Genomic DNA, 14664 nt, shown 5'->3' on the forward strand with positions numbered 1-14664 from the left:
TGACTTGGCCTGCACAGCCATCTGTGGCAATACATTCCACAGATTCACCATCTTCTGGCTGAAGAAATTACTCCCCCTCTCTTGCTTTGAGATGTTCATGTGTTCTGATGCTCTGTCCACTCTCGCTATTGGAAACATCTTCTCCATGTCCACTCTCTATCTAGGCATTTGAATATTTAACAGGTTTCATTGAGATCCTCCTTAACACTTCTAAACTCCAGCAGGCACAGGCTCAGAATCAAAGGCTCCTCATACGTTAACTTTTCATTCCTGAACCTCCTGTGGACTTTCTCCAATGCCAGTGCACCCTTTCTTCAATAAGGGGCCGAAAACTGCTCAGAATACTCCAAGTGTGGTCTGACCAATGACTTCATAAAGCCTCTGCCTCACATTTAGGAAAGCTGTTATAGTGTGGCAGAGAGTGCACAGAGAGATCTAGAGTGGGTTACTGCCAAATAGCCCAAAAATCACAGTCCATCGCAAACAGTTTCTTTCCTTTTGGAGAATGGTGAGTGTGAAGGTTCCTGAAGGCTCAGCTACACAAGAGGGAAGGAAAAAAATGGAGTAAAATAGTGACAATATTATGCATTTATTAGGGAGATGGACAGGTGCAAAGACATGTTGAAGAGCATTCTGAGACAGGGTAAAGAACCCATAAGTTTGGCCTACATTTCTGGTAGGGAGTTGTTGATCAGATTTTAGGGAGTTAAGGCAGTATTCCAAATAGTAGTAGTATGCCAATTAATTCTAATGCCATATTAATCCATTGTTTGGAGTTTTTACTTTCTCCTTCTGACCATAGTTACCAGGTGGGCACTGTGGTTGGTATGCCCTTGTTGAACCAAAGAACTGCATTGTTGCTGTGTGGCTAGTGGAATAATTTGATTAAACTTCCATTTCTTTCTAAAGACCACATCAACAATGCTGGCGTTTGTGGAGAACGTTAGTTATCTAAACTAGTGAAGGTTTTAAATAGCAGAGGGGATAGGTAATTAGTGGTGGTGAGGGGAGACTTACCAGCTGGAAGGCAAGAGTGATTAAGCTGATTTCTATTGAATTTCCAAGATGTGCAAGTTATTGGCACCTCTATTCTGTTTGTGGGTATGACTGAACCTTTTTGGCCATTTTGTCTTTGTTATTACCCTGAGAAAGTGGTGGTGGTACTGCCTTGAACTGATGCAATCCTCTGGGGGCATCTGCTCTGTTATAAGCCACTGGCAATCAGGGGATGGAGGAACAAGCGGGGGGGGGGGGGGTGCGGCAGTGGAACCCAAGTCACACTCATGATATTTCTAATCCATCAATGGCAGTATAGTTCAGTTTAAATTGGTATTTCAGATCACGATTATTTTATCTTTGTTGTCTTCCATTTATTAGCCCCCCCAACCAAAATCTCTCAGCAATTCACTGCTAATTTATACAGTGCTAACTAAGTGTGTGCATTTCAGATTAACATAGCCCACCTCCCAGCCGTTAGTTTTCTCCTATTCCTTTGGGGCAGACTGTCCCGAGAGCCACAAACTGAAAGTTCATGGCATAAGTTTCTGGAAGGTTAATTCCCACATTTGTGCTTTTTTTTTGTAAACTGTTGCTACTCACAAATTAAATGGAGGTAGTTAAAAATAGAAACAAGTGACTGAAACCAGCCGTGAACCCATCCATTTGGAAATTTGCTCCCAAAGTGAACCGTTGTTCTACATTGGTAATATTCTAGACAACAGTTAGTATGTAAAAAAAAATAAAGAGGAAAGGGGCATTTTTAGCAGATTACGTAGCTATGACTTTGGTTGCGAGCATTACACATATGGACGGCCTGGTAACCCTAGACATTTCCAGAGGGAACTTGGCCAATATGATTGACCAACAGCTATGCCTTGAATTTTGAACAGAAATGATATATTCTGTTCCACAGAAGATGGTTTTTTTGGGTTCAGTGGCAAAGTTTGACAGCAATAAAAATAGTGCACTTGTGGTTGACAGAACAATTCTGTTGTAACCATTAGGTTTGCAGGAAGTGCTCATCTTTTCAAAGATGGTGAACAAGTGACAGTTGCCTTGAGAATTTTCTGTATCTGCGTAGTGCAATAACTTTGACCTAAAAAGCTCAAAGGAACATTGGGTGAATGTTTTAAAACATTAACCATAGCACAGTACAGGCCCTTTGGCCCATAATGATGTGCTGCCCTCTTAACCTACCTTTAGATCAATCTAACCCTCTCTCCTACAAAGCACCCTCCCCATTTTTCTATCATCCTTGTGCTTGTCTAAGAGTCTCTTAAATATCCCTAATGTATCTGCCTCTACCACCACCCTGGCACTGCATTCCATGCACCCACCTACCTCTTTGCAAAAGAAACTTATCTTTGACCTACCAGGCCCCACCCCCCTCATACTTCCTTTCAGACATCCTAAAATTAGGCCTTCTTGTGTTAGCTGCTTCCTATGGGAAAAGTCTCTGGCTATCCATCCTCTTGATCTATGCCTCTTATCATTTTGGACACGTCGATCAAGGTGCCTCTTGTCCTCCTTCACTCCAAAGAGAAAAGCCCTGGCACTCAATCTACCCTTGTAAGGCATACTCACTATTCCAGACAGCATCCTGGTAATCTCGTCAGTTCCCTCTCAAAAGCTCCTGCACATCCTTCCTATATTGAGATGACCAGAAATGAACACAATATTCCCTGTGTGGTCTAACCATAGTTTTATGGTGGCTTTTGTAATTAAACAAGCAAGCTTTTCTTTTGTGAAAGCTTTATTCAGATGGCTCCTGTTGACATTCCAACTCCAGCATTTTCTGGTTTCTTCTCCCTTAAGATGTATACAGTCGCCCCTCCTTATCCGCGGGGGATTGGTTCCGGGACCCCCCATGAATAACAAAATTCGCGAATGCTCAAGTCCCTTATTTAACATGTATCAGTGCGGTGTTCTGTAGGACCCAGCGGAACCCCAGACTTTATTTAACATGTCTCTGTGCAGTGGACATTAGGACCTGACGGTTCAGCTCTGAATCCGCAGTGTTTCTGTTCACGAAAGTAATCACGATCGCAATTGAAATAAGGTGGAAGTAATAACACGATTGGAAACAGGTGAAATGCCATCAGCCATTGGAAAAGCGTTAGGCTACAGTCGGTCAACAATCAGAACAATTTTAATGGAGAATGTGGAAGGCTCTGCCCCGATGAAAGCTACAATCATTACTAAGCAACACAGTGGTTAAATTATTGAAATACTTATGTTTCTTAAGTATTTTATATGCATAGAAAGGTAAAATATGTACTATATACTAAGAAAAACGTTTGACTAACTGACGCTAAGTAATACTGGATGTACCTGTTCCGACTTCAAATCCGACTTAAAGATGGATTCAGGAATGGAACTCATTCATAACCCGGGGACTGCCTGTACTTTTAAGTCATTTCTAGATTACTTATAATACCTAATACAATGTAAATGCTGTGTAAATAGTTGTTATACTGTATTGTTTAGGGAATAATGACAAGAAAAAAATAGTCTGTACATGCTCAAGCAACGAGTGCTGGAGAGAGAACTTCCAGGTTTTCCCGATCCACGGTTGGGTGAATCCACGCACGCAGAATCCGTGGATATGGAGGGCTGACTGTACTGCATTGTAGGGACAGTGTCTACTATCTGGATCGTTAGTTGGCAGGTTTCATTCAAGTAAGAGCTTGGGACAAATGTGGTACTACAATATAAATAAAAACCATTGCTGTGGTTTCCTCTCTACACCCGCGTCCCAGCTGTCCCTCCATCTTTCAAAGGTCTAAAACTAAACAAATGCTTAGCATCACAGTTTTTTGTAAAACCTAGATTTTATATAGTAAAGGTGTTGTAGTTCTGAATGGGAGAGCACATGTTTTGCTGACATACAACTGTTCAAGACTTCAAGGATTGGAGCGAGGACCGTATTACAAATTTATAGCAAAGAAAGCAATCCACTGTGACTGTGGTGCCTATACTGAACATATCAAATCTATTTGGTTTATCTTGTTTCCTTGTATTTGGTCTGTGGATTTTGGGGCAAAAGTGCTGAATCAGATATCTAGGTGTCTGTGACGGACAGCTCTCAGTAAGTACACTCCTTACACACACGCACTTACACACACATTGCCTGGTCATTCTGCTGTCATTGCGCTGAGTGTGTGCGTCTCAATGGCTTCCTGGTACGTTCTCATAATGGGCCGTAATCGAGCTGATTTACTCTGGTTGGCTTTACGATGCCTTTCCCACCATGCACGGCAGAATATGCCATTTCTTCAGTAATGGAGATGTGTTTATGTTGTTTGAATGCTGTATTTAAGGTTAATGCTTTTGTTTATTTTGTAATAAGATTGTATCTGTGTTGTGGAGTGCATCATATTCTAACTTTGTAGGCAATTAATGATGTTATGTTTTAGAGGGAGGGGGGACAAGGGAAGGCTGATCGCTTTCAGCAGGAGAGAGAGATTGGGGCTGCCAGGAGCTCTCGCTGGCCCAGTGCAAGTATGGAACCACCATTGTGTTTTCTAGTAGATGCCTTTTTGTAAATATTAACAGTTTCTGTAATTTTTTTTTGTAAGTTTGATTTTGACACACCTAATATACACACAGTGCTAGCAACTCCAGCCATTTTTTTTTTCCTCTTTGGTCATAACCCAAGTATTTAACAATGCTTCAGCTTTTTGCTGCCTTTGGAGCAGAGTTTCAAGCACTCACTTGGGTGAAACAAAATCCCTGCCAGTCCTTTTTACTGGCTAGCTTCAATCTATGTCCTCTTGTTCTTGGCCCACTGTACAGATGTGAAGTTTTGATACACTTGCTCTGAAAGTGGCTTTTTCTTCTGCCAATAAACAGCTGGGCATCCTTTTTGGGTTGGTCTTTGTTTAACTTCCAAGATCAGATGTTGTATGGGCTCTAAGATACAGTCAGTTTAAAGACGGAAGAAAGTGTATGCTTAAAATTAAATTATTTTTCAAGCTTGTGGAAATGAAGTGTGGGCAAGTGACTTTGCACAGAAAAATTAGTGTTCAGCCAGCAATTGAGCTTTTCCTGCCCTTCAAAATCGTTGCGAGGCTCTTTCTCTATCGCAGAGTGCAATATATGCTGATACTGAAGTATATTCAAGGTTGAGAAAACTTCCTAGATGATTAGGGAATTCAACATTGTGGGCTTCAGATGTGAAAATAGAGCAGGGTCAGTGAGCAGGGCAGCCAGTACCTTCAGGAATGGTAGAGTAGGTTTGAGGGGCTGTAGGATCTATTGCTGTTAATGTTCACATGTTTGTTTTGCAAGTTGTAAATGGACATCTTGGGACTTGTGACCTAGTCTTTCAAATGTTCTGTCGATCCATCGGTGAAGAATTGAGGGTTGAACTGGGAAAGGCTGAACCAAACAGATGGAGGCTTAAATGTGCAGTTAAATAGTGTTGAAAGTTAAATGAAGAGTGAATTAATAATCGGTTTAAAAGAAGGCAGGGGAAGAAAGAATAAGTTTAATGATATGAAGCAATCTATTTTGGTCTGCCACACAGCTGCTTGTCCTATTTACCCAGATCCCAGGTTCACATCTTACAGCATCTTGTACACAAGCATGTGGAAATCAAATGAGCAATTTTAATGTAAGGCAGGTGCTAATTGTTCACTTGAATGTACTATCAGCTGCAGTAAAATTACTTCGACACACAAAATACTGAAGGGAACCCATCGGGTCAGGCAGCATCTATGGAAATGAATAAACTGTTGACACCAGCTCCATAGCAAAGAAAGCTCAGCAGCGTCTCTACTTTCTGCGAAGGCTGAGGAAAGTCCATCTCCCACCCCCCCATCCTCATCACGTTCTACAGGGGTTGTACTGAGAGCATCCTGAGCAGCTGCATCATTGCCTGGTTCAGAAATTGCACCCTCAGATCACAAGACCCTGCAGCAGATAGTGAGGTCAGCTGAGAAGATCATCGGGGTCTCTCTTCCTGCCATCACAGACATTTACACTACACGCTGCATCCGCAAAGGAAACAGCATTATGAAGGACCCCATGCACCCCTCATACAATCTCTTCTCCCTCCTGACGTCTGGGAAAAGGCTCCAAAGCATTCGGGCTCTTACGACCAGACTATGGAACAGTTTCTTCCCCCAAGGTATCAGACTCCTCAATACCCGAAGCCTGGACTGACACCTTGCCCTACTGTCTTGTTCATTATTTATTGTAAATGCCTGCACTTTTTTTGTGCACTTTATGCAGTCCTGGGTAGATCTGTAGTCTAGCGTAGCTTTTTCTGTTTTTTTTATTATTACATAGTTCAGTCTAGATTTTTGTACTGTGTTATGTAACACCGTGGTCCTGAAAAACGTTCTCATTTTTGCTATGCACTGTACCAGCAGCTATGGTCGAAATGACAATAAAAGTGACTTGACGTGATGTTTCGGTCCAAGACGGTCCATCCATACTGGAAAGGAAGGGGAAGATGCCAGAATAGGTGGGCGGGGGGAGGGGAAGGGAAGGAGGACAAGCTAGGTGATAGGTGAAGCCAGGTGTGGGGTGGGGAGGGGATGAAGTAAGAGCTGTGTGGTGATACATGGAAAAGGCAAAGGGCTGGAGAAGGAGGAATCTGATAGGAGAGGAGAGTGAGGTCATGGGAGAACGGGAAGGAGGAGGAGCACCAGGGGAAGCTGAAAAGCAGGTGAGAAGAAGCCAGGGTGGAGAAATGAAGGGGGGCGGGGAATGATCAGAAGTTGGAGAAATCTGACTTCCTGGCCTCAGGTTGGAGGCTACTTAGGTGAGATATGAGGGATAGGTAGTCCAGCCAGAGAGAGGCCTCGCCATGGCAGAAGAGGAGGCCATGGACCAACATGTTGAAACAGGAATGATGATGGGAGTTGAAGTGGTTTGCCACTTGGGACATTCCACTTTTTCCATGTGGCGCGCAGGTGCTCAACAAAGTTGCCCCCTAAATTGCATTGAATCTAACCAGTGTAGAGGAGGCCTCTTTAGAAGCACTGGCTACTACAGATAACTCCAGCAGACTTGCAGGAGAAGTGTTGCCTCACCTGGAAGGACTGCTTGGGGCCCTGAATAGTGGTGAGGAAGGAGGTGAATGGGCATGTGTAGCACCTGGTTCCGCTTGTGGAGATAAGTGATAGGAGGAAGATGAGTGGGGAGGGTTGAACAGGCGAGGGAGTCACGGAGGGAGAGATCGCTGCAGATAGTGGAGAGTGGGTGAGGGGGGAGGTAAAGATGTGTTTGGCAGGGCCCTGTTGAAGATGACAGAAGTTGCACATAATGATGTGTTGGATGTGGCTCAGAGGGTGGTAGGTGAGAAAAATGCTGCAGTTCCCCAATAACAAAACTATCTGCAGCAACTCTAAGAATAAAACTTCACACCTTGTAGGTCAACTCTGAAAGGCAGGAAGGATGGCTGACTGTGACTCAGGCATGCAGCATCTCTTTTAAACAAATACTTAAATGGATAAGCTCTAGTTGTATGAATACCAGAGTCTACAACCACTAATCAAGTATCAGAGCTTCACATCACTTGAAATTCTGAACGATGAAGCAGTAGGCAGCTTATCATTCACAGTAAGCTAAAGATAAGGCAGTGCACCTCTGATAACAGTTCATGCGTAACCATGCTCTGCCTTTGCCTGACATTAGTGTATGTATGGTTTGCTGTCAGTGGTGGGCAATGGCCTCGCTATTGTCTTGCCAGTGAATTCTCACCTATTATAGTGAGTCATTACTAAGTTAAGATTTACCCTGGTATGCTACAGCATGGTTTGAACTATTCATCAGGATAAACTGTTGCAGATAACGTTTTATTTTGCTGTCCGTATGAACAGTGAAGCACGGTAGTTATCGACATTCATCATGGCTTGCCTTATGAATCAGGGAACTTCTATTCTTGCTGTGTGTGCACAACTTTTAAAATTCATAAATATGGTTTAATAACTACAATATTTGAACCTTGCGATCTGTTTAAAATTTCTGCTTAATGGTAATAGCAAAATAAAATAATCACTACCTGGTAAATGAATTGAAAGGAAAAACTGCAATGGTTGTTTGTGCAAAGTAGATATCCTTAAGTCATAAGAGCAGAACCAGGCCATTTGGCCCATCAAGTTTGCTCTGTTATTCCATTATGGCTGATTTGTTATCCCCCTCAACCCCTGCCTGCTCCTCGTAACCTTTGACACCCTTACAAATCAAAAACCTATCAAGTTCTGATTTAAATATACCCAATGACTTGGCCTCCACAGCGGCCTGTAATAATAAATCCTACAAACTCCACTCACTGGCTAAAGAAATTCCTCCTCATCTCTGTTTTGAAGGAATGTTTCTTTATTCTGAGGTTGTGCCCTCTGGTCCTATACGCACCATATCCACTCATCAATATTCAACAGGTCTCAGTGAGATCCCCCCCCCCCCCATTCTTCTAAATCCACTTACGTTGCTCATCGTCATAATCAATTGATACTTGGGGAAAACTGTACCTTCAATAGGATGGAGTTTAAAGTGATTTCAGGTCCAGATTCATTTGATATACATTGAAACACAGTGAAATGTGTTGTTTGCTTTAACAGCCAAGGATGTGCTGAAGGCAACCCACAAGTGTTGCCCCACATTCTGGCACCAACATAGCACGCTCACAATGTCTGGCAGAACAATTCTCACATCTGTCTCTCTGAACCTAATATATTTGGAATCAAAATATCCAAAACCCATGTCAGTGCTTAACTGTTTGTTTTGCCTCATTTCTCATTCTCTTACCTGTTGATTCTTGATCTTTCTAGAACCATGAGCAGACTGACCCAGCTGGAGAGATTAGATTTGGGAAGCAATGACTTCACAGATGTGGTAAGGAGTTCAAGTGCACTTGTTACTGTTTTTAAAAAAAAATCAGTGGGTTCTTGCATTTGGTAACATGGGGAGTATTTTCAAGACTATCACAGCAGAATTCATTGAAGTTGTAGAATAACTGATCAGAAAAAATATAAGTTGAATTTTTGACAGTAAAGAATTCGGCTGTGCTGGAAAAAAAGCCATTTGTAAACAGTAGACTTAATTTTCTAAGTAGTAATAATAAAATTATTATACAGCTTTAATAAAATTATCGGCCAGGGTGATTTCTGTAACGACCTTTACATTGAAATTGAAGGTTTTCTTAGAAGTTAAACAGTTACATAATCTTTAAAATGATTCATTCAAGGGCCATAATTACCAAATCATCATATTTATCTTTGACATACTGGTTTTAGGTGAAGTGCAAATTTAAAAATATATTAATTTCATTTGCCACTTGGTATTTTTCAACTACTTTTCACCAGAATTGTCCTCCAAAAGCAAAAAGGTTTAGTTCAGTGAGTAGATATTGAGGTAGGTAAATGTCTGACGTGTTTAAAAATCACCTCGTGTGTGGAATTCTTTTTATGAAATGTCACTTTCAATGTCCTATTCCCTTTTAGCCTGAAGTGTTGGAACAACTGAGTGGACTGAAGGAGTTATGGATGGATGGCAATAGACTTGCAGTGCTCCCTGGGGTATGTGTGTGGCAGCAATTGATATACACTAATGTATCAACTTAATGATTAAGATGTTTCAATCTATTTGAGGTTTAATTGGCAGGCCATTAACATTTAGGTTTTGATTGCAAACATCTGGTCCATTTTGAAGAATATTCATTTAACTATGCTTCTTAATCCTTCTGCCAATGAGTAAAATGAATGTATAATCAAATGCAGGATGAGATTTTCAAATGTATGTCGGGCTCTGCATTCTTTCAGGAGCATTAAGGAATTACGTTTCTATTAATTGCAAAGCTGATGAATAAATCTCAAATCTGCTTTCAATTTTCTAAACCTAAAATGACTGAGCTACCACATTGCAGCATGAAAATGTGGTATTGACTGACTCTTAAAAAGTAACCAAAGAGTTTTATTCTTTTAAAAATTTGCAAGAAGAAATAATACTTCGGTAGTTTCTTAGTGCACTGATTTTTATCCTGTTGATGTTCTTTGCTGTAGTTAATGGTGTTTATGTGAAGGTCTCCTCATAATTGGGGGCCCAGACAAAATCAGTTTTGGAACGTTGCTTTTCCTTTGAGCCTTGTCCGGAGCAGCATGACAAAGGGAGTATATCCTGGGGTCATCTGAAAGAACTTGTGGTCAGCATCAGACTTGCTGTTGACCTAAGGAATTAAATTCAAACCTGACATGCCTCTGTGTGCAGTGGTTTGGGGGGGGGGGGGGTGGCTGCGGGGAGATACCTGTGAGCCAGAACACAAATTGAAAATTGTCGATCTCAGTTGACAATTGGCATGTTCTCCAGCCCATATGGGGCCACACCGTATTTTATGTGGGCGCCATGTGGACTGGAGGACAGTCTGATTTTTCAAATGAAATTTATTTGTCAGAATGTCTGATTCATTTCAAAAATTCTGGGTTGCTTGGCAGACAGCCGCAGCAATAACATACTTCTTGATGCAGCCATGCGCATTCAATTAGGGAGGGTGAGGGTGAGAAGGGAAAATGTTTGTCCCTTTGACTTCTCACTGCTGCCAGCACTGAAACTCTAGTGGTAGACTGCTATGAAGAGAGTCACATGAAGAAAATTACTGTCTGAAAAGCTACACTGCCAATACCAGTCTCAGATGATCTCTCACCATTGCATTGGGCTATTTATCTTTCACTCTGAGGTTTAGATCTTAATACACCTTGAAAATATTACACCTTCAGATTACAAAGGTTGTAGCCTCTTTTGATAGCTGTATTTCCTGAATATGGTGCACTGCAGGTGCTGATAGCTGTGCTCCGGTTATCAGGTACTCTTTATTAATATACTAAAAATAACATCAGTGGGAAGTGCATTAGTCACAGTAAATCCAATAAGGATTTTTTTTCAGTTTTCATTCTGAATCTATTTTTATTAATTGTGCAGTCTTTGCTTATTCATATGTGAACATTTACTGCCACACTGTCCAGTTTAATTTGCACTCAAGATCAACTATATTCTGTATGTTTGATCACCAGGTTGATCTATTCATAAATTTCTCGCTATATTGTGTGACAAGAGAAAAAGTCTTAAGAAAACCAAAACTAGTCCTTGCCAACCAAGATGCTGATTATATGCTCATACCACTTCCCTCTGGTTGGCCTGTAACTCTCCACACTAATCCGTGTGCCTGTCCAAATGTTTCTGAAAAGTTGTCGTTGTACCAGCTTCTGTGGTGTCTTCTTCCCTATTACCCACCACCTACCCCGGACACTGTCTCTTCTTCCTCCTCCCATTGGGCAGAAGATCCACAAGTCTCAAAGCACAAGGCTCAAGGACAGCTTTCTACGCTGCTGTTATTGAATGGTTCCCTTGTGCAATAAGATGGACTGTTCACAATCTACATTGCTATGACCTTGCACTTTATTATCCACCTCCACTGCACTTTCTCTGTAGCTGTTGCAGGTTATTCTGCATTCTGTATTGTTTTGCCTGTGGTACCTCAGTGCACTCTGGAATAAGTTCATCAGTATGCAAGGCGAGCTTTTCACTGTACATTGGCACATGTGACAATAATAAACCAATTTCAATTCCTCTGGGCAAAACATACCCATCACATCTCCACGAATGCATTCTGTATTGCTTTCGTTTGTTCTACCTCAATGCACTGTGTTATGAATGGATCTGTATGAATAGTATCTGTATGAATGACGTGGTGGCCATTACAGAGACGAGGATGGCTCAGGGACAGGAATGGTTACTTCAAGTGCCTGGTTTTAGATGTTTCAGAAAGGACAGGGAGGGCAGCAAAAGAGGTGGGGGCACAGCACTGTTAATCAGAGATAGTGTCACGGCTGCAGAAAAGGTCGATGCCATGGAGGGATTGTCTACAGAGTCTCTGTGGGTGGAGGTTAGGAACAGGAAGGGGTCAATAACTCCACTGGGTGTGTTTTTCATAGGCTGCCCAATAATAGGGATATCGAGGAGCAGATAGGGAAATAGATCCTGGAAGGGTGTAATAAATAACAGAGTTGTCGTGGTGAGAGATTTTAATTTGCCGAATATCGATTGGCATCTCCCTAGAGCAAGGACTTTAAATGGGGTGGAGTTTGTCAGGTGTGTTCAGGAAGGTTTCCTGACACAATATGTAGATAAGCTTACAAGAGGAGAGGCTGTACTTGATTTGGTATTGGGAAATGAGCCTGGTCAAGTGTCAGATCTCTCAGTGGGAGAGCATTTTGGAGATGGTGATCATAATTCTGTCTCCTTTACAACAGCATTGGAGAGCGATAGGAACAGACAAGTCAGAAAGCGTTTGATTGGAGTAAGGGGAATGATGAGGCTATCGGGCAAGAAATTGGAAGCAGATGTTCTCAGGGAAAAGTACAGAAGAAATGTGGCAAATGTTCAGGGGATATTTGTGTGGAGTTCTGTGTAAATACGTTCCGATGAGACAGGGAAGTTATGGTAGGGTTCAGGAATCATGGTGTACAAAGGCTGTAGTAAGTCTAGTCAAAAGAAAAGAAAAGGTTTCGAGAACTAGGTAATGTTAGAGATCTAGAAGATTATAAGGCTAATAGGAAGGAGCTTAAGAAGGAAATTAGGAGAGCCAGAAGTGGCCATGAGAAGGCCTTGGCGGTCAGGATTAAGGAACACCTCAAGGCTTTCTACAAGTATGTGAAGAGCAAGAGGATAAAACGTGAAAGAATAGGACCTATCAATTGTGACAGTGGGAAAGTGTGTATGGAACCGGAGGAAATAGCAGAGGTACTTAATGAATACTTCAGTATTCACTATGGAAAAGGATCTTGGTGATTGTAGTGATGAATTTCAGCAGACTGAAAAGATTGAGCATGTAGATATTAAGAAAGAGGATGTGCTGGAGCTTTTGGAAAGCATCAAGTTGGATAAGTCTCCGGGACCGGATGAGATGTGCCCCAGGCTACTGTGCAAGGCAAGGGAGGAGTCTGCTGAGCTTCTAGCAATGATCTTTGCATCATCAGTGGGGACTGGGGAGATTCCAGAGGATTGAAGGGTTGTGGTTGCTGTTTCTTTATTCAAGAAAGGGAGTAGAGGTAGCCCAGGAAATTATAGACCAGTGAGTCTTATCTCAGTGGTTGGTAAGTTGAAGGAGAAGATCCTGAGAGGCAGGATTTATGAACATTTGAAGAGGTACAATATGATTAGGAATAATCAGCATGGCTTTGTCAAGGGCAGGACGTGCCTTACGAGCCTGATTGAATTTTTTGAGGATGTGACTAAACACATTGATGAATGAAGAGCTATAGATGTAGTGTACATGGATTTCAGCAAGGCATTTGACAAGGTACCCATGCAAGGCTTATTGAGAAAGTAAGGAGTCATGGGATCTAAGGGGACATTGCTTTATGGATCCAGAACTGGTTTGCCCACAGAAGGCAAGGAGTGGTTGTAGATGGGTTATAATCTGCATGGAGATCGGTCACCAGTGGTGTGCCTTGGGGATCTGTTCAGGGACCCTTACTGTTCATGATTTTTATAAATGACCTGGATGAGGAAGTGGAGGGATAGGTTAGAACCATTGAATATTACAGCACAGAACCAGGCCTTTTGGCCCTTCTTGGCTGTGCCGAACCATTTTTCTGCCTAGTCCCACTGACCTGCACCTGGACCATATCCCTCCATACACCTCTCATCCATGTACCTGTCCAAGTTTTTCTTAAATGTTAAAAGTGAGCCTACGTTTACCACTTCATCTGGCAGCTCATTCCACACTCTCACCACTCTCTGTGTGAAGAAGCCTTCCCTAATGTTCCCTTTAAACTTTTCCCCCTTCACCCTTAACACGTCCTTTTTTTTCCTCTGCTAGCCTCAGTGGAAAAATCCTACTTGCATTCACTCTATCTATACCCATCATAATTTTATATTCCTCTTATCAAATCTCCCCTCATTCTTCTACGCTCCAGGGAATAAAGTCCTAACCAATTCAGCCTTTCTCTGTAACTCAGTTTCTCAAGTACTGGCAACATCCTTGTAAAACCTTCTCTGCACTCTTTCAACCTTATTAATATCCTTCCTGTAATTTGGTGACCAAAACTGCACACAATACTCCAAATTCAGCCTCACCAATGCCTTATACAACTTCACCATAACATTCCATCTCTAAGTTTGCTGATGACACAAAGGTTGGAGGTGTTGTGGATAGTGTGGAGGGCTGTCAGAGGTTACAGTGAGACATTGATAGGTTGCAAATCTGGGCTGAGAAGTGGCAGATGGAGTTCAACCCAGGTAAGTGTGAAGTGGTTCATTTTGGTGGGTCAAATATGATGGTAGAATATAATATTAATGGTAAGACTCTTGGTGACGTGGAGGATCAGAGGAATCTTGGGGTTCGAGTCCATAGGACACTTTAAGCAGCTGTGCAGGTTGACTCTGTGGTTAAGAAGGCGTACAGTATATTGGCCTTCATCAATCGTGGACTTGAATTTAGGAGCCACGAGGTAATGTTGCAGGTAATAGGTAATAGGACCCTGGTCAGACCCCACTTGGAGTACTGTGCTCAGTTCTGGTTGCCTCACTGCAGGAAGGATGTGGAAGCCATAGAAAGGGTACAGAGGAGACTTCTGATGTTGCCTGGATTGGGGAGCATGCTTTATGAGAATAGGTTGAGTGAACTCAGCCTTTTCTCCTTGGAGTGACGGAGGGTGA

General features: G+C 42.2%; 1 protein-coding gene across 7 annotated transcripts in view; it reads left to right on the forward strand.

The window, feature by feature from the left end:
• erbin (erbb2 interacting protein) overlaps window positions 1-14664 on the forward strand; it is a 221013-nt gene that overhangs the window by 142207 nt on the left and 64142 nt on the right. For all 7 annotated transcript variants that reach the window (XM_059974399.1, XM_059974400.1, XM_059974398.1 and 4 more), the window contains 2 exons: window positions 8781-8844; window positions 9453-9527. In XM_059974399.1, the coding sequence (XP_059830382.1) occupies window positions 8781-8844; window positions 9453-9527 (139 nt within the window). The remainder of the gene's footprint in view (window positions 1-8780; window positions 8845-9452; window positions 9528-14664) is intronic.

This window comes from Hypanus sabinus, chromosome 7 (genome assembly GCF_030144855.1).
Source record: "Hypanus sabinus isolate sHypSab1 chromosome 7, sHypSab1.hap1, whole genome shotgun sequence".
NCBI classification, from domain to species: domain Eukaryota; kingdom Metazoa; phylum Chordata; class Chondrichthyes; order Myliobatiformes; family Dasyatidae; genus Hypanus; species Hypanus sabinus.